Raw genomic sequence first — 20,791 nt, forward strand, 5'->3', positions numbered from 1 at the left:
GACTGGTCATACCTGTCGTGCGTACTGCTCCGAGTGTGAGGTGTGGGGTAGCCTTTGTGTGACGGAGGTGAGGTTGTGGGTCTGTGTGACGTGACATGGTTTATAGGGAGGAGCAGGTTGGTGGATACACGAGAAGGACTGAGCCACTGGGTACGCCGACCTCTGCGTGTGGACGGTCGTGACCGTGCAAGGAGGGCCTCGGGATTTGTGGCCTTGTGTGTGACGTGTCTGTGTGGTGACCGCATGTCTTAGAAAGTGTGACCGTGGTTATGTATGAAGGTTGGTGTGACAACTTTTCTTCAGTCCGACTTATGGGCGTGACCGGAGTTGTTTAAGATAATACATAGCTGCATGGGCATGAATGTGAGTATAGGACTGCGGGTTTCTGGTTGCCTGTGGGATTGTGATAACTTCTTTAGGGTTTGCTTTCCTCATTTATAAATATGATAATAACTCCACGTTTCTTATTACCCTGAAGTTTTGCAGCAAAGGACAAAAATATAAAACATGATAAAAACATGATTTTTACATTAAAGAAACTCAGAATTATTAGGGACAAAAATCCAAAATCAGCCTAAAATCTTAAAATATGAAGATGAGTTTTAAAACAATTTCTTATTATGGTGTGGCCTGTCTTGGCTCTCACATTAGTTAGTCATTCATTTCCTTTTGCCAGTTGGAAGACAGCTGTATTAAAATTCAGGGAGCCTTGGACTGTGGAATTGGCTTTCCCCATCCTGAAGCACTGGTCTAGGATATGCATGGCCTGTGATGCCCACCTCTGAACAAGGATGCTTTCCCTCAGATGGTCCCAAAGTTGGTTCATGGCAGCAGTTTGTCCCTGAGCCAGGCACAGAACCCAACAGTTCCTGTCCCTTAATTTAGTTTTGTTTCCATCAGGCCTCATGGCTTCTGTGATGTCATGAAGCAGATGTCTTCCATCTCTGATACTGCTTTCTCTAAGGAATTGACCACCTTGATTCCACCTAAATGGGGCTGGAATAAAGAGAAGAGCATTTCTCTGCAGGCATTGTGTTTGATGGAAGATTTCAGAGTCACACATACCTGAGTGGCAATACCAACTCAACCACTCACCTCCTAGCTTTGTGTTTTTCCAGTAAGTCACTTAACTTTTCTACATCTGTTTTATTTTTTCTCCTATAAAGAAAACATAAGCTGACTGCAGTTATTTTGAGGAATTATGATTACCGATATTAAAAGGTGAGTTAGGCGTAGAGGGGTTGAATCTCACACTTTGAGAATCAAAACCCTGGGGGAGGTAGTGTTCTGTTGGTATAATGGACAGAAGGGAAAAAGGATAGGAAGTATACCTATTTTGTTACTGCATACCTTTTTTACATCTTAAAGTTTTTGAATCATGAGGATATACTGCTTGTTCAAGATATTAAAGTTTTTTTTTTAATTTTTTTTTTTCCTGAGGAAGATCAGCCCTGAGCTAACATCTGACGCCAATCCTCTTTTTGCTGAGGAAGATTGGCCCCGGGCTAACATCCGTGCCCATCTTCCTCTACTTTATATGGGATGTGCCATAGCATGGCTTGACAAGTGGTGCTTTGGTGTGCACCCAGGATCCGAACCTGCGAACCCTCGGGCCACCAGAGGGGAGCACGTGCACTTAACCGCTGCACCACCGGGCTGGCCCCTAAAGTTTTTAAATAGAAATAAAATACAGTAATTGAGAAGTACTAATTAAATGATATTTAGAAGAAAATTTCCTTGGGCTAGAAAAAAGACATGAGACTATCTAAACATATCCTGCTGAAGTCCCTGAATTTTAAGGACAGAAAGAAACTCTTGCCAAATGCCGGGGCAGAAGCAATTACTGTGGTAGGCAGAATTACGGCCCTCCAAAGATGTCTCCATCCTAATTCCAGGAATCTGTGAATATGTTACATGGCAAGGAGCAATTAAATTGCAGATAGAATTAAGGTTGTTGACCAGCTGACCTTAGGACAAGATTATCCTGGATTGTCCAGATGAGCCCAATATAATTAAAAGGGTCCTTAAAGGTGAAAGAGGGAGGCAGAAGAGTGTCAGAATGATGCAATTTGAGAAAGATTCAACTAGCTATTGCTGTCTTTGAAGTTGGAAAGGGGCCATGCTAAGGAATGTGGGCCGTCTCTAGAAGCTGAAAAAGGCTAGGAAATGGATTCTCCGATAGAGCCTCCAGAAGAGAACACAGCCCCGTCAACACCTTGATTTTAGCCCAGTGAGACCTATTTCAGACTTCTGGACTCCAGTTGATAAATTTGTGTTGTTTTAAGCCGCTAAGTTTTTGATAATTTGTTACAGCAGCAACAGGAAATGAATACACCTACATAAGCTAACAGAATCAGACTAGCATTGGATTCCTCTTCTAGAAAACCAGAAGCCAGAAAACAAGGAAGTGATATCTATGGATTTGAGAAAAGCTGTGATCCAAGAATGTTCTACCAACCAAAAATATAATTTGTGAACGTCTAAGAACCTTTTTTGGACATATAAGGATTCAGAGAATACCAGCTATATACCATTTATTGAGATAAACATAAATACTCAAGAAAATGGTCTAACCAAATAGCATTTAAAATAAAACGGTTACGGGCCAGCCCGGTGGCGCAAGCAGTTAAGTGTGCGTGCTCCACTGCAGTGGCCCAGGGTTCACCGGTTCAGATCCCGGGTGTGCACCGACGCACCGCTTGTTAAGCCATGCTGTGGCGGTGCCCCATATGAAGTGGAGGAAGATGGGCAGGGATGTTAGCCCAGGGCCAGTCTTCCTCAGCAGAAAAGAGGAGGATTGGCAGATGTTAGCTCAGGGCTGATCCTCCTCACAAAATAAATAAATAAATGAAATAAAACAGTTACCTCAAGACAGGGGAAAACAATGAAAAGAAACAGTGGCCAGCAATGAATGTTACTCCGAGTAATCATGAGTGGGTCTGGCAGTAAGTAATGTAAGCATCAAATAAACGCAATAAGAGCGACACTAAAAGCTCTGCACTAAGAGTTCTCAACAGGTTCGTGGAATGGAGGAAATGTCCAAGAAGAAGCTGTGAAGGGAGGGACAGAGACAGCAAGGGTGGCCTCTTCCTGGAGGAGAGTGGCAGAGAAAATTAGTGGTGAGAAAGTAGAATAGTGCTCTCATTTTGCCAAAATAATGATTAAGAATGGGCAGATAACCACTACCCTAAGCACAGCAGGAAGTTCCAATTTAGCAAGAGAAAAGGGGATTGATCAGCCAACTAATGAAAGGAAAAGACCAAGATAACATAAATAGTACACGCCATGTAAAATGAAAGCAGTAAAGTTGAATTATTACACTAAATAAAAATGTGAACTTCCCTATAGAAAAGAAAAATTCAAATTTTGAGTTTTAAAAAATCAGCTGTATGGGGCAGCCCCGGCGGCCTGGTGGTTAAGTTCAGGGCTCTCCGCTTCAGCAGCCTGGGTTTGGGGTTGGTTCCTGTGCACGGACCTACACTGCTCTGTTAGCAGCCATGCTGTGCTGGCAGCCCACATACTCAAAAATAGAGGAAGATTGGCACAGATGTTAGCTCAGGGTGAAATCTTCCTCAGCAAAAAAAAAAAAAAAAAAAAGCTGTATGTTTTTTGTAAGAAATAACTAAAATGACGGGTTGAAAATAAATGGATGGGCAAAAACATACCAGGTAACCAAAGATAAATCATTAATGTTAGTATCACACGGTATGGAAATAAAATACCAAAAGGATTACACTAGGCCAGAGTTATCAAACTTTTTATCTAAAGGGCCAGACAGTAAATATAGGCTTCATGTGGCCACAGTCTTTGTTGCAGCAACTCAGCTCTGCTGTTGTAGGACAAAAGCAGTTGTAGACTATATGTAAATAAATGAGCACTGCTGTGTTCCCATAAAACTTTATTTATAAAACAGGCAGCAGGCCAGATTTGGTTTGGTGACCCCTACACTTAACCGAGTGGGATATTATATCATAATAAAAGGTATGATTCATAAATAGGGGTTAAGTAATATGTCATTAAAGGCCAAACAACATAAAGAGTGAAAATCTCTGGAAATTCAAGATCTTGGTTAAAAAAATTCAATTTTAGGAAATTCTCATCCAGTATACCAAATTAATATAAGAACATGGTGAATTTTATCATTATAATCTACTGGCTTAAACAGAATCTTGTATCCAGAAATGTACAATAGATATTCTTTTTCAATGTTATGGAGCATATACAAAAATCAATCCTGTACTTAGTCACAAAGAAAAATGTCAAATTCAAAAAAGTAGGTATTTTCAGGCCACGTTTACCTATCATAATAAAATAAAATTTGAAGTTATATCATTTAGGATGCTTTTGGCTGCAAGTTTACAAAATACCCAACTAAAAGTAACTTTAGCAATAAAGGTTTATTTTTCTTACATAACAAGGCATCAGAGAGACAGTTCCAGAATTGGCCTTCTGGCTCAGTGTTCTGGGTCAGCTTCTCTGAGATCCTCTGGTTTCTCCTTTTAGTTCCAAGATGGCTGCAGCAGCTCCAGGTGTCATGTTCTCATAGGAAAATGTTTAAAAGCAGGAAATGATAGGGAAGGAGTCTTCCAAATATATCTTTCTTCTGGATGAGGAAAGTCTTTCCCAGAAGCCCCCGCAGATCCCTAGAACATACTGGCCATACACTGGAACATATGGGCCATCCTGAGCTGCAAAAGAGGCTGAAATATTTGCATGTGACATCTTCAGATTCTAAGGCAAAACACAGATGCACCAATAGGAAGGGGAATTGGGTATGGCTGCTAGGTAGGCAACCAACCCCTTCTGTCTGTGACAGAAGTTGTAAAAGATAACCCAAAACAATTAAACAACATGGAAAATTAAGAAACCCTCTCGTAAATTTAGTTTACTCTTGGATCTTGGATAAAAACTGAGACTGTAACAACCACTTTCTATTTCATCATTTTCTATTCATTCATTCTTTCATCATCTGGGTGTTTGGTATTCTCTCGCTTCTTGAATAGTACATTTAGTATATTTGAGTATAATCTTTCAGGTTTTCATGTCTGCATGCATTTAATGGCCATAGAAATTCCTGAGTAGCTTTAGCCACAACCCACATCTCTTGGCATGTAAAACTCGCATTGTCATTCTTTTCAATACCATTCATGGTAACTGCATGATTTATTTCCTTGTTAACCCAAGAGTAAATTTGGCTTGTTTCTTTTTAATTTCCAAGAAAATTAAAACTTTTGGCTATTGTTAAAATTATTACACTGTGGCTAGAAAATATGATTCTAGAATGTGTTAGAGACAAAATTTTTTCCAACCTTTCCTTGTCTCTTTGACAAACATGGTCTAAACATTTTTCATCCATAAAATTTTTCTTCAATATGAATATTATGACTCAGGATTAAGGAGAGCTCTGAAGGAAGGCATTCTCACTTACATTACATTGTCAAGTCTTTCTCCAAGACAGGAGTAAGTTTTGATTAGCCTAAGCTAATGGGCTCTTCCCATTACTTCCATTCATATGGTTGCTTGCTAACATAAACTCTCTGATGATTAATAAGGGGTAAGTGCTGATGGAAGGCTTTTCTACATTTATTATATCCACTTGTGCTTCTCTATTATGCATCTTCTGATGTTGAATAGTTGAATCATGATTTAAAGTCCTCCCACATTCCTTGTATTTATAAGGCTTTTCCTCAGTATGAATTACCTGATGTTGAATCAGCTGTGAGCAGTGACTAAAGGCCTTCCCACATTCCTTACATTCATATGGTTTCTCACCTGTATGAATTCTATAATGTACAGTAAGATGTGAGACGCGTTTGAACGCCCTACCGCATACCTTACATTGGTAGGGTTTCTCTCCAGTGTGGATTCTCTGATGTTGCTTAAGTTGTGAGCTCACCCTAAAGGTCTTCCCACATGCCTTACATTCATAGGGTTTCTCACCCGTATGAATTCTCTGATGTCGAATAAGAGTTGAGCCTTGATTAAAGGCCTTCCCACATTCCTTACATTCATAGAGTTTCTTGCCAGTATGAATAGTCTGATGTTGAATCAACTGAGACCGATGACTAAAGGTCTTCCCACATTCCTTGCATGCATAGGGTTTTTCCCCAGTATGAATTCTATAATGTACTTTAAGATGTGAGATCCGATTGAAGGCCTTGCCACATTCCTTACATTGATAGGGTTTCTCACCAGTATGAATTCGTTGATGTTCAATCAACTGTGAGCTTCGACTAAAGGCCTTTGCACAGTCCTTACATTCATAAGGTTTCTCACCAGTATGAACTCTCTGATGTTGTATGAAATTTGAACCAGAATTGAAGGCCTTTCCACATTCCTTACATTCATAGGGTTTCTTGCCAGAATGAATATTCTCATGTTGAATTAGTCGTGAGCCATATTTAAAGGCCTTCCCACATTCCTTACATTTATAGGGTTTCTCATTACTATGAATTCCTTGATGATTAAGAAGGAAGTCCTCTTGCCAGAAGTCTTTTCTACATTCATTATACCCATAGGGTTTTTCTCCAGTGTGAATTTTCTGATAAAAAGTAAGGGATGCTTGCTGGTCGAAAGTGGACATTTCTTCATGACTGATTATCATTTGACTCAAATGTACATCTGGACTTCCCTGTTGTCTGTCAAGCTGGCTTCTGCATTGCCAATCATCTTGGAAGCTCGAGCACTCAAGACCATAACCTGTAAGGCTTTCCGTTATCTCCCACCGGGGGGATTGTCCTTCATAAATGTGCTGCTTTGGAGATAATTCCTTAGTATCATACCAGGACTCCAATACTGAAAAAGAACAAAAAAGCAAGTATGTGTTTGTTTTTTCTTTTTGCAGAAAAAGGAACTTCTATAGTAAAAACTAGAAAGTCTAGACTCAAGATAATACCTATAAGCTCTTGAATGTGGCTAAGCAATTAGGAAATGGACAAGTAGAACAGAGAAAGAGGAAATACCATAAATTGAGATGAAGTAATCAGAGAGAGAGACTATAAGAGTAGTTCTAAAATGTTAGTGTGGATCAGAATCATCTCTGAACCACGTTTTTACAAAATGAATGTTTCTATGAAACCCTAGAAAAGACAAATATAATCTAGAGTGACAGAAAGCAAATCGTTGGTTACCTGGGCCTGAGCTATGAGCAACTGTGTGGGAAGGAGCACAAGAGAACTTTTCAGGGTGATGAAAATGTTCTTTATCTTGTCTGTAGTGGTGGTTATGCAGGTGTATACATTTGTTAATACTCATCAAAATATTATACTTAACATGCATACATTTTCTTGAGTATAGATTATACCTCAATAAAGTGGATTTTAATTTTGTTTATTTATTTATTTTTCCCCCAAAGCCCCAGTAGATAGTTGTATGTCATAGCTGCACATCCTTCTAGTTGCTGTATGTGGGACGCGGCCTCAGCATGGCCGGACAAGCAGTGCGTCGGTGCGCGCCCGGGATCCAAACCCTGGCTGCCAGCAGCAGAGCGCATGCACTTAACCACTAAGCCACGGGGCCGGCCCATAAAGTGGATTTTAAAAAATGAAGGAGGGGCCGGCCCGGTGGGACAGCAGTTAAGTTTACGCATTCTGCTTCGGCAGCCCGGGGTTCACCAGTTTGGATCCTGGGCGCGGACCTACTCGCTGCTCATCAAGCCATGCTGAGGCAGCGTCCCACATAGAAGAGCTACAACTCTACAACTATGATACACAACTATGTACTGGGGCTTTGGGGAGAAAAAAGAGAAAAGAGAAAGATTGACAACAGATGTTAGCTCAGGGCCAATCTTCCTCAAAAAAAACCAAAAGTTATTTACAAAAAAAAAAATGATAGAGAGAGGTGGCTGGATCCTCGTCTGGTCAGAGGAACACAATGGTGCATCTGCTTGCCGGGGGATGTGGTGGCACAGGGGGCTATTCTCACATGCCCACTGGAAGTTATGGACATGTGATATGCCACATGTAGCTGTGGTCTTCTGCTGTGATGCTGTCTATCTCTGAGGTTTAGCTGAACATCATGGCTAGAGCTAGTGTCAACTGGACCAGTCTCTCCTGCACTTTTCCACTGCCTAAAGGTGACCTAGGAAAAAGAAGAGCCTTGTTCCTTGTTTAAGAGGATCAGGCCCCAATTTAATGGGGGTGGCCTCTTCCAGAATAACATTCTTTGCTGCTTATTCAAACTGCAAGGAAAAGCTGAATGGTGTATTTGATCCTGATTCTGCCCCATACATGGTTTTGGCTGCAGTGGCCTGTTTTACTGCAATCACGGCAACCAATCCTATTTGGCTAATAAAGAATTGGTTACAGCTTGATGCAGGGAACCATGGAGAAAAGCAATTGGGTGCTTTTGAGTGTGTTCATAAAGTGTATTAGACAGATGGCCCAAGAGGACTTTATAGGAGCATGTCTGCTTCATATGCTTCATGTGGCATATCAGGGACTGTTATTCATTTGGTTATTTGTGAAAGTATTAAGCAGAAACTACTGGAATGAAAGATTCCTTCAACAATGGAAGGTGATGCGGAGTCTGTGAAAGAAGTGTCAGATTTTGTGGGCACGATGCTGCTGTCACCTCATAAACTTGTGCCACAACCACAGTGTATCCACATGAAGTTGTAACAACAAGACTATGTGAAGAGGGCACAAAGTACAGATATTTTTTCAGATGCCATGTTTGGTTGTTCAAGAGGAAGGTTATGGGTCTCTTTATTATGGTCTAACAACTCGGGTGAGACAGATTCCAAACAGCCATCGTGATGGCCACCTATGAACTGGTCGATCTACTCAACGGTTAGCAACATCTGGCTGCCATCCTGTAAAGGACAACCAAAAGATTGCAGTGGACCATGGAATATTAAAGCCAGCCTAGTGGACAGAAGAAAATTAGGTTGGGAACACGTAACTATGCTCAAATGGAAGTCTGGTTTTAGGAATTAAAGTAATCACACATTACTTGGTCTTTTTGGCAAAGTGAAAAAAACCTCAGCTGCCTCTAAGGACATGCCATTAAAAGCACTCCTCACTCCAAACTGCCACTTTTTCTATCACAGACACTTGGCACAGCTGAGTTTTGTTGATTTATGGCAGTCAGAGTATAGTATTGTTTATTCCATGAGCACTTCTCCACTCATCTAAATTAAGATAGTACTGACAGTCATAATTTTCTATCTTCTGGCTTCTGTTCAACTCTCTGTAAAGTTGCAAAACAGCAACAAAAATAGTGAGATCATCTGTATTATTTTCACATTTTCCTGATAGGACCTGACAGAGTATTTTAAAAGTTAATTATATAGCATTAGTAGTCACTGTTTTTGGACAACCAATGAAATAATGTCTAAAAATCTTATGTATAGTTTTAGCATTAAAATGTTTGGTTTCCTCATATGGAACCTCAAGGGATCTCAAATGGCCAAAACAATCTTGAAAAGGAAGAACAAAGTTGGAGGTCTCACATTTCCTGATAGCAAAACATATTACAAAGCTACAGTAATCAAAAGAGTGTGGTACTGGCATATAGGCAGACATATAGACCAATGGAACAGAATAAAGAACCAGGAAATAAACCCTTATGCATATGGTCAAATGATCTTCGACAAGGGTGCCAAGACCACACAATGAGGATAGAACAGTCTCTTCAACAAATGGTGCTGAGGAAATTGGATATCCACATGCAAAAGAATGAAGCAGGACCCTTACCTTATACCATATACAAAAATTAACTCAAAATGGATTAAAGACCTGAACGTAAGACCTAAAACTATAACGCTCCTAGAAGAAAACAGGGGAAACCTTCATGACGTAGCATTTGGCAATGATTTCTTGGATATGGCACCAAAAGCAAAAATAGGACAAATGGGACTACATCAAACTTAAAAACTTCTGTGCATCAAAGGAAATGATAGAGTGAAAAGGCAACCTACAGAATGGGAGAAGATATTTGCAAATCATATATCTGGTAAGAGGTTAATATCCAGAATATATAAAGAACTCCTAAAAGTCAACAACAAAAAAATAACCCAAATAAAAAATGAGCACGGGACTTGAATAGACATTTCTTTAAAGAAGATATACAAATGGACAACAAGCATATGAAGAGATGCTCAACGTCACTGATCATTAGAGAAATGTGAATCAAAACTAAGAGATATTGCCTCACAGTTATTATGATGGCCACTATGGAAAAAAACAAAACAAAACAGAAAATAACAAGTGTTAACAAGGATGTGGAGAAATTGGAACCCTTGTGCACTGCTGGTGGGAATGTAAAATGGTGCAGTTGCTACGGAAAACAGTATGGTGGCTACTAAAAAAATTAAAAATAGAATTACCATATGATCCAGAAATTCTACTTCTGGGTATATATCCAAAAGAATTGAAAGCATAATCTGAAAGAGATATCTGCACACCCATGTTCACTGCAACATTATTCACAATAGCCAAGAGGTGGAAGCAACCCAAATGTCCATCAACAGATGAATGGATAAAAAAATCATGGCATATACATACAGCCTGAAAATGGAAGGAAATCCTGTCACATACTACAATATGGATGAACCTTAAGGAGATCATGCTGGGCCGGCCTGGTGGCTTAGCGGTTAAGTGCGCGCGCTCCGCTACTGGTGGCCCGGGTTCGGATCCCAGGCGCGCACTGATGCACCGCTTCTCCGGCCATGCTGAGGCCGCGTCCCACATACAGCAACTAGAAGGATGTGCAACTATGACATACAACTGTCTAGTGGGGCTTTGGGGAAGAAAAACAGGAGGAGGATGGGCAATAGATGTTAGCTCAGAGCCGGTCTTCCTCAGCAAAAAGAGGAGGATTAGCAAGGATGTTAGCTCAGGGCTGATCTCCCTCACAAAAAAAAAAAAAAGGACATCATGCTAAGTGAAAGAAGCCAGACACAGAAGACCACATATTATATGATTCTGTTTATGTGAAATATCCACAATAAGCAAATCCATAGAGACAGAAAGCAGATTAGTGGTTGCCAGGAGCTGGGGGTAGGGGGAAATAAGGAATGACGGCTTAATGGGTATAGGGTTTCCTATTGGGGTATGTCTAGGAAAAACACACTTCTGAACACCACTCTACTCTCCATTCTTTACTTCTGACCCTTTTGGTCACCAAATATGTGTGGGTTTTTCCCTCACACCAAGCAATTGTCCAACTCTCTGGCAGATACTGACTGGGCGACCTACAAATTTAAGTCAATTCTGACACTATCTTTCTGCAGATAGTGTCAGATCCCACAGATTAAGGGCTCAGTCCCACAAGCCCTACCTGCCCCATAAATTGGAGGTTCCCATGACCCCCTCCTGGGGTTCAATCATTTGCTAGAATGGCTCACAGAATTCAAGAAAAAAGTGTACTTATTAGATTACCAGTTTATTACAAAGGATCTAACTCAGGAACAGCCAGATGGAAGAGATGTACAGGGCAAGATATGGGGAAAGGATGTCAAGCTTCCATGTGGTCTGGGCACCACCCTCCCAGCACCTCCATGTGTTCACCAACCTGGAGGCTCTCCAAACCCCATACTTTAGGGATTTTTATGGAAGTTTCATAATGTAGGCATGATTGATTAAATCATTGGCCATTAGTGATTAACTCGACCTCCAGCCCCTCTCCCCTCCCTGGAGGTTTTGGGGTAGGGGCTCAAAGATCCAACGCTCCAATCATATAATTGGTTCCCCTCTCAACTAGCCCACATCTTGAAGCTATCGAGGAGACCCCAGCCACTAGTCATCTCATTAGTATATAAGGAGACACTTAGGACTTCAGAGATTCCAGGGGTTTTTAAGAGCTGTGTGCCAGAAAACAGGGATGAAGACCAAATATATATTTCTTGTTATAAATCACAATATCACAAGTTGATAAAAATATTCTGAAACTAGATAAGGGTGACAGTTGTGCAACCCTGTAAGTGTAATAAATGCCAATGAACTATACACTTTAGAAAGGTGAATTTTGTTATATATATTTTACCATAACTTAAAAAAAAATTAAAAAAGAACATTTTCCAGAAATAATATAAATTACTACAACTGGCTCAAGAAATGCAACACTTGAATGTTTAGTGTCAGTATTCAGGGCCGGCCCCATGGCTTAGCGGTTGAGTGCGCGCACTCCGCTACTGGCAGCCCGGGTTCGGATCCCGGGCGTGTGCTGATGCACCGCTTCTCCAGCCATGCTGAGGCCGCGTCCCACATGCAGCAACTAGAAGGATGTGCAACTACGGCATGCAGCTGTCCGCTGGGGCTTTGGGGGGAAAAAAAAGGGAGGAGGATTGGCAATGGATGTTAGCTCACAGCCAGTCTTCCTCAGTGAGAAGAGGAGGATTGGCACGGATGTTAGCTCAGGGCCCGTCTTCCTCACAAAACTAAATAAATAGAGTCAGTATTCAGTATTAGGAGTTCAGTATTAGGAAATTACTCATATAATCCAGAGTTTATAGACTGAAAGAAAAAAAAACTTAATAAAATATGAAAAGGTGGATGCTTTTTCTTTTTTTTCCTTTGGTGAAGAAGATTTTCCCTGAGCTAACATCTGTGCCAATCTTCCTCTATTTTGTATGTGGGACGCCACCACAGCATGGCTTGATGAGCGGGTGTATAGGTCCATGCCGAGATCCAAACATGTGAACCCTGGGCCACCAAAGCAGAGTGCGTGAACTTAATCACTACAGCACCAGGCCGGCCCTGGTGGATGCTTTTTTAACCTAATAAAACATCCCTATCTCATTCCTAAACCTGATATTATGCTTAATGAGAAGACATTAAAAATATTCCTATAGGTCAAGAACAAGATTAATATGTAAACTACCCCCATTAACGTTGTTCTGGGAGTGCTACATAACCAGCATCATAATCAGACAAGAGAAAAAAACCTAAGAGGTATAAAAATACAGAAACATTTTCACTATTTGCAGATGATATAATTGAATACTTGGAGTGCTCAAGAGAATTACATGAAAAACTGTCATAAACAGTGAGAAAATTCAGTAAGTTGGGGTAGCTAAAAACTTAATCTGAAGATATAAATGGCTTTTGTCATACATAAAAAATAACAAGTTGGAGTATACTTGGATGAATACCATATTATATTAGTCCATATTATGGATTATGCCATTTCCAATAGCAGCAATAAATATAAAATACTAAGAATAAATGTAGTAAGAAATGTACAACATTTATATAAAGAAAATGTTAAAACCTTCATCAGGGATGGACATCAATGAAGGGAAAAGTGTATTATGTTCTTTAATAGAGAAGACTCCACATAATAAAGAAATCAGTTTTCTCCCAAATTAATCCATAAATTTACCATGATCTCAGTAAGAAAAATTATATGATTTTTTTTTGAAACCAGACATTCTGATTCTAAAGTTCAGCTGGAAAAATAAATGAGACTAGCCAAGAAAATTCTGAACATAAGAATGAAGAGGGACTAATTCTACCAGATATTTAAAACATATTTAAACCTTCAATAATTAGAACAGTATGGGATTGACACATGGTTAGACAGAGAGATTAATGGGATAGAACAAAAAGTCCAAAAACAGATCCAAATACAGAGGTACTATAGCAGATGATAAAGGTGGCTCTACAGATAGTGGTGAAAAGATAAAATAGTTAATAAATGCTGTTTGAATAACTGCATAACAATCTGGAAACTAATGTGAAATCACATCTTAGACTAGGATAAATTCCATATGGATCATAAATAACATCATAAATAAACTAGAAAAAACCCTAGGAGACTCATTTTATAACCTCAGAGGGGGAAGTCCTCTTTAATTGTGACAGAAACCCACACATCTAAGGAGTAAAAAAATTGAGCACCTCAAACAAACAAATATGTTCTGTCAAAACTCAAATGACAAAACAAAAGCAAAAATCTACTCTCTGACATTACAGGTGTGGTGGGGAGAATAGCAGCCCCCCAGAGCTGCCCACATCCTAATCCCCAGAACCGTATCTTAGGTTACACGGCAGTACACGCCTTCCCCCCCACCCCGGATGCTCACTCCACACCTGACCTCACTCACTGCCCGGGGCCAACGACCACTTCAGTGTGGGTGAATCTCCCACATCTGTAACGCTTAGTTCTGAGCTCCCCATCTGAAATTCTCTTACAGGACATCGTACTTGGTGGAAACTGTTTATCGATATGTTTTTTGTCTCACATCACATTGTAACTTTGGTTCTCAGTCAGGGAAGATTCTGCCCCCCAGGGGCCATTTGGCAATGTCTGGACACATTTTTGGTTGTCACCAATGAGGGGAGGGGCCTACTGGCCTCTAGCGAGTAGAGGCCAGGGAGGCTGCTAAACATCCTGCAATGCACAGGACAGCCCCCCACACCAAAGAATTATCCCGCCCAAAATGTCAACACTGCTGCGGTTGAGAAATCCCCGATCCAGGGCAGGAGCACCCTAGGCAGAGGGCACAGCAAGGGAAGAAGCCCTGAGACAGGAGCATGCTTCCTGTGTCAAAGCCAGGGTGGGTAAACTTGTATCGTCTGCTGTAGTGCTACCACAGCAGAGCTGAGTAGTTGTGGTAGAGACCAGGTAGCCTACAGAGCCTAAAATATCTACTGTCTGGCCCTTTAAGGAAACATTGGCCAACCCCTATGTTAAAGGAACAGCAAAGAGGCTTATGTGGCTGTAACTGAATGAGCAACAGAGAGAGTGGCAGGAGATGAAATCAGAGGGGAAGCGGGGAAGCAGATAACACAGTCCAACAGAACTTTCTGTGATACTGACGTGCTATTCTGCACTATCCAATATGGTAGCCACCAGCCACACATGGCTACTGAGCATCTGAAATGTGGCCAGGGCGACTGTGGAATGGAATTTTACATTTTACTTAGTTTTATTTAGAATTAAAATTTAAATAGCACATGTGGCTGGTGCCTACTATATTGGACAGCACAGACATAGAGCTTTCTAGGCCAGGCTATCAATTTTGAACTTTCTCTTGAGTGAGATGGGAAGTCTTTGGCAGGTTTTGAGCAGAGATGTAACACAACCTCACTGAAGTTTTGAGAAGGTCACTCTGGCTGCTGTGTGGATAATACACTGTAGTGGACAAGAGTGGAAGCAGAGGGACGAGGAGGAGGCTACTGCAATAGTCCAAGCCAAAGATGACAGTGGTGTGGATGTGGATGATAGCAGTGGTGTTGGTGAGAAGTAGTTAAATTCTGGATATATTTCGAGGTAGAGCTAACAGGATTTGCTGAAAGACTGAATAAGTGTGTGGGAGAGAAAAGTCAAGGATGCTTCAAGAGTTTTTGACTTGAGTAAGTAGAAGAACAGAGTCCCGTATTACTAAAGTGCAGAAGAAAGGGGAAGAGTAGATTTGTTAGGGAGGATCAAAGACTCCTTTTTGGACTTGTTAAGTGCAAACTGCCTGGTGAACATCCAAGTGGACACGATGAGAAGGGGTTGGTTACAGGTGTCTGGAGTTTCAGGGAGAAGCTGAAGGTGAAGGTAGAACTTTCCGCAGTGATGGAAATGTTCTGTTATCTGCATTGCTCGATACATTAGCCACTAACCACAAAGTGGCTACTGAACATTTGAAATGTGACAAGTGCAACTGAGGTACTGAATTTTAAAATGTATTTAATTGTAATTAATTTAAATGTCAATGGCCACATGGGGCCAGTGGCTCCATAGGAGACAGCACAGGTGTGAATGGTATATACAGCATGGTAATGGAGGTCCTGGGGAATAGAAATAAACGGAAAATAAGAGGCCCAAGCCTGAGCCCTGGGGTGCTCCAACACTTAGAGAAGGTGAGAAGATCCACCAAAGGAGGCTGAGGATGGTTCATGAGGTAGGCGAGAATAAGAGGCAGTGATGAGCCAAATACACAGAAATGTTTCAGGAAGGAAGAGGCAACCACTTTTGTCAAATGCTGCTGACAAGCTAAGATGATAACTGCGACCTGACCTCTGAATTTGGCAACTTGGAAGGAAAATTTTCTAACTCAAGGGGCCTGCTTCCTCGCCAACCACCTGGATGGTTATCTGCGATGGCTTCTCTCTTCCCACACAGGCCTCACTCACCTGGGCACAGGCCTCCTCTCGCTGCTTTCTCCACCATCCAGGGCTCTTTGCCTTGCTCCAGGAAGGAGATCACATCAGGTTTGGAAATGGCAAGACCTGGATGTGAGAAAAAACATGCCACCTGGTTATGTGTGGGGCCCCAGAAGTCCGATCCAGGGCCTGGTCATCGAGCAGGAGGGGCAGTTGCAAGAAGAGCCAGGAAAAGAGGTGCCAGTCACCTCAGGGTCGGGGAAGATGTAGCTTTGGCCCATGGAGCTGCCCTTTCACTACTCAAAAGGCACCCCTAACTTGGCAAGGAAGGAACAGATGTGCCCGAGGGTAATGTCCAAACTAATGGGCCAGGTCACCTTACCCAGTGAGACCAGGTTGCTATAGGTCTCCAACATCACGTCTCTGTACAAATCCCTCTGAGCAGGCGCCAGCCAGTCCCATTCTTCTTGGGAGAAGACTACAGCCACATCCCTGAACAAGTCTGACCCCTGGAACAACAGGCAGGTACGTTATATGCCTATTTCAAGAAAATGTTTCTCGGTGGGACGAGAAGAGATGGAGGGGGTCTTTGCAGGAAGGGGGTGTTCTGGTGAAAAGGCTGAAGGCTGGGGCTGGAGGCCTCCAATGTGAGCAGGTGACAGGAGAAAATGGGCTTGAGTAAAACAGAATATTCAAATGTCCTTAAACTTTCCTTTTTACTCCAAACCAAAGCTCTTGTACCCAAGTCTTGGATGAAAATTAAAATCCAGCTAAATGGAGTTTTCCCGATTGTGACAAACAGTGTAATAAAGCACATTGCCTACTCTGTCCTTGGCATATCATCAATTCTCAATGTGAGACCTATAATTTCTGCTTTTATGGAATAACCAAAAAAAAAAAAAAAAAAGCCAGGCCAACAATTTTTGATAGACTTACCCCAAAATATTTTATTAAAGAAATATTTCTATCTTAGAAAATAGGATTTTCATGTAAGTTGAGAACTGCTTGAAAACATAGATTCATCATTATCTCAGTACATATCACAAGCATTTTTCCTTATGAGAAAAATCTTGAATTTAGATTACTTTTGTCAGCTGTACAATTTTCTATCTAGTGAAAAACATGACTCAACTAGTCTCTTATTTTGGATGCAGAGGCTGGATCAGATCTCTGCTGGCTCTTCCGAGCTCTGACTCTCCAGATTCTGAACAATTTATCCATCTTGCTGACCGTCTCAAAATCCGAAGCTCTGCACTTCTCTCGCTCTTAAGCTGAAGAGCCTGATGAGAATGACCCAGATTCTGGGGCCGGCCCCATGGCTTAGCAGTTAAGAGCGTGCGCTCCGCTACTGGCGGCAGGGGTTCGGATCCCAGGCACGCACCGACGCACCGCTTGTCCGGCCATGCTGAGGCCGCGTCCCACATACAGCAACTAGAAGGATGTGCAACTATGACATACAACTATCTACTGGGGCTTTGGGGAGAAAAAGGGGAAAAAAAAGGAGGAGGATTGGCAATAGATGTTAGCTTAGGGCCAGTCTTCCTCAGCAAAAAGAGGAGGATTGGGGGCCAGCCCCATGGCTTAGCAGTTAAGTGCACGCGCTCCGCTACTGGCGGCCTGGGTTCGGATCCTGGGCGCGCACTGATGCACCGCTTCCCCGGCCACGCTGAGGGGGCGTCCCACATACAGCAACTGGAAGGATGTGCAGCTATGACATACAACTATCTACTGGGGCTTTGGGGAAAAAAAGGAGGAGGATTGGCAATAGATGTTAGCTCAGAGCCGGTCTTCCTCACAAAAAAAAAAAAAAGAGGAGGATTGGCATGGATGTTAGCTCAGGGCTGATCTTCCTCACAAAAAAAAAAAAAGAGGAGGATTGCATGGATGTTAGCTCACAGCTGATCTTCCTCACAAAAAAAAAAAAAAAAAGAATGACCCAGATTCAAATGCTGTTCAACTGCAAACTGGACCGTAATCCTGGCATCTAATCTCTCATGGATTCCCAGCTAAGCCTCAATTACACCCCCAACCATCGATACCTCCCAAAGCAGGAGACTGTACCCCACAATGAAATCGGGACCAAAGGAGACTAGTTCCCCTGCTTTTCTATGGGATGTGTCTCATAAGTATTCATCTCCTTTTCATCAGACCTCGGTTCCTCTGAGGGATGCTCTCAAGTTATACAAAGAAATGATTTCTGCTCCATCTGGCCTCCTGGCAGAATACCATGCCATCAGAAGATGTGAAATGCTATACAGAATAAATACGTGGGCACTGGTCAGAGTGGAGGGGGTGATGGGAAAAGGTACTAGCTGCCTGGTTTTTTTTGTGTGTGTGTGAGGAAGATCAGCCCTGAGCTAACATCCATGCCAATCCTCCTCTTTTTTTTTGCTGAGGAAGACCGGCCCTGAGCCAACATCTATTGCCAATCTTCCTCCTTTTTTCCCCAAAGCCCCAGCAGACAGCTGCATGCCGTAGCTGCACATCCTTCCAGTTGCTGTATGTGGGACGCCGCCTCAGCATGGCTGGACAAGCGGTGCGTCAGTGCGCGCCCAGGATCCGAACCCTGGCCGCCAGTAGCGGAGTGCACGCACCCAACTGCTAAGCCACGGGGCTGTCCCCTGCCTGGTTTTTTTATTCCCTAAAATGGGAACCTCTGAGAACCAGATTCTTGGATGGAACCCAGGTGAGAAGCTTCAGGATTAGGAAAGCAAATATTTACATGATTTTAAAACTCACAAGGGACATGACTTTTAGAATCCCATGGGCTGACGGGTCCTCCTTCTCCTGGTTCCTCTCTTGGGGAAGGGCAGAGTCCTGAGATGGCAGAGCTGGGGGAGGAAAGAGCAAACATGAGAGGCCAGGCTTGCCTCACAGCTCCCAGAATGCCATGGTTACGTCAACCCTTTACTCCCACCCTCACAAAAACTAGAGGGAGTTGGGACAAACTGTGGCCCTCACCCAATTCCAGGAAACCCAGCTTTACCTACTGCAAGGAGACAGGGGACCAGTGGCCCTTTCTCTCCCATTTCCCCTAAATACCCAGAAAATTCCATCTTGTTACTGATGCAAATCTGAGGTAGGGATGCTCAGACCTGGGCCAGTGATTGAGATCACATTGTGTCTCAAGGACAAGGAAGGCTGTCCTCAGGCCAAGCAGCCAAGCCTGCCTGATCTGCCTCAGCCCAGCCCACAATGAAGCCTTCCCAGAACCAGACCATTTAACTCTCTCACGCCCACAATGTAACACCCTCACAAGTCTCCCTGGCTCTTTACCCAACTTCCAAATTCACAAAGAACCCCACAGCCCTACCTAAGGCCTGTTGGACACCATTTTGTGGACCTTGCCTTGAGTCAACAAATGGAGTGTGGTTGCAATGGGAAAATTAGATGGAGCAGGCCCCAGTGCTCCATTACCATCACATAAATATGCGTCTGTACCGAGACATAACAGTAGCAAAGCTGAATGCACAATATTTCCCGAAACACAGAGCCAAAAGTAAGTACCTAAGAGTCCACAAGTAGGCAAATGGTTGAATCCTTTTTGGCACAGCCGTATGACGGACGCCAAGCAACTATCCAGAATGTTGTGGGATGACGTTAACTGACAATGAAAGATATTCACAACTGGACCCTTTGTACAACATGAGAACTTTCAGCAAAAGAATTCAGACCCACCCACCTACTAACACATGAACTAAAAACAAAAACAAAACAAAACAAACAACCCAAAGACCAAAAACAAAACTGGAATAGAAAATATCTGAGTATTAAGAGTGATGACATTTAACCAGTTCCTGAGTTCATTACACGAGTAGCATTTTATAAAGGAACTTAGGGCAGTGCCTGGCATTTTACAAATATTGAATTCTAAATAATGTGTAAATGAGATAATTATGAATGTTCCTTAATATCATGTAATAGGCATTTTTCCTTATTATGACCACTGTTTTAGCATCTGTATTAGCTGTATAATATTTTATTGCATAAGTGGCCCGTGATTTACTCAACCATTTCCCCATTGTTGGACATAGATTTTGAACAAGATTATCTGAAATGTTCCCAAGTCTTCGCTTCTAAACTAGTGGTCCCAAATCTTTTGGAGTCTTGCAACTCTGAGAATCTCATGAAACAAGACTTCGTCCCAGATTAAAAAAAAAAAAAAAAAAAAAAAAAGCAAGAGTAAAAATGAATGTAAAACATCCACAAGCATCTCCAGGGGGTCGGGACCCCTCCACACCCAGCTAAGGGGTCAATGAACCCGCGGTATGAGGCTAGACGCAGAAAGGGGGCGCTAGCGGGGCGGGCGCCGCGGGGGCCGATGGGAAATGTAGTCCAGAGCCGGGAAAGCCGCAGACCGACGCTGGGGCGAGACGTTCCGGTTCTTCCCAGGCCCGAGTCCCGCCCGGCCGCGGCGCCCGCTCCCGCACGGACCCCGGACCGCCTGGCACGCTCCGGAGTCCCTCACCTGCCTCCTCCTCGGATCCAGGTGCCACTGCGGCCGCGAACCCCGCAGTCCGGGGTGCACTTCCCCCTCGGCACCGGCGGACTCGGGAGCCGGAAGATGGCGCAGACGCACAAAGCCCCGCTGATGCTGCGTCGCGATTGGGCCAGCGCCGCAGTGTCTGCTGGGAAACGTAGTTTCTAGGTGTGAAGACCAAAGTCAAGCCTCAAGGCAGGCTCTCGCGATGTTTTAGGGTGTGCGGGGCCCGAACGTTCGTGTGTGCTGGGCCGTGGGGGACACGACAGAGCGT

General features: G+C 42.8%; 1 protein-coding gene and 1 pseudogene across 2 annotated transcripts; one reads left to right on the plus strand and one right to left on the minus strand.

Annotated features, from left to right (window-relative positions):
• Window positions 1-4,378: 4,378 nt before the first annotated feature.
• On the minus strand, window positions 4,379-20,595 carry LOC101397955 (uncharacterized). 2 transcript variants are annotated; one of them, XM_087421061.1, is made up of 6 exons: window positions 20,506-20,595; window positions 19,545-19,641; window positions 18,777-18,868; window positions 16,420-16,546; window positions 16,068-16,163; window positions 4,379-6,795 (listed from the first exon to the last, which is right to left on the minus strand). In XM_087421061.1, exons 3-6 carry the CDS (start codon window positions 18,783-18,785, stop codon window positions 5,477-5,479), a joined length of 1,551 nt encoding a protein of 516 aa, XP_087277187.1. In that variant the 5' UTR covers window positions 18,786-18,868; window positions 19,545-19,641; window positions 20,506-20,595; the 3' UTR covers window positions 4,379-5,476. The 2 variants fall into 2 exon arrangements, with proteins under 2 accessions (XP_087277187.1, XP_014649834.1); XM_014794348.2 differs by lacking the exon at window positions 19,545-19,641.
• LOC106803266 (solute carrier family 25 member 36 pseudogene) lies at window positions 7,867-8,912 on the plus strand (annotated as a pseudogene).
• Window positions 20,596-20,791: the final 196 nt, after the last annotated feature.

Source organism: Ceratotherium simum, chromosome 33 (assembly GCF_057802395.1).
Source record: "Ceratotherium simum simum isolate JZ-2026a chromosome 33, ASM5780239v1, whole genome shotgun sequence".
In the NCBI taxonomy this organism is placed as follows: Eukaryota; Metazoa; Chordata; class Mammalia; order Perissodactyla; family Rhinocerotidae; genus Ceratotherium; species Ceratotherium simum.

What these genes read in the sequence shown, in the direction of transcription:
- LOC101397955 (XM_014794348.2), bottom strand. An exon ending in TAGCAACCTGGTCTCACTGG is followed by an intron (nt 16,164 to 16,419) that starts GTAAGGTGACCT and finishes TCTCACATCCAG; the next exon opens with GTCTTGCCATTTCCAAACCT. An exon ending in GAGAGGAGGCCTGTGCCCAG is followed by an intron (nt 6,796 to 16,067) that starts GTGAGTGAGGCC and finishes GTTCTTTTTCAG; the next exon opens with TATTGGAGTCCTGGTATGAT.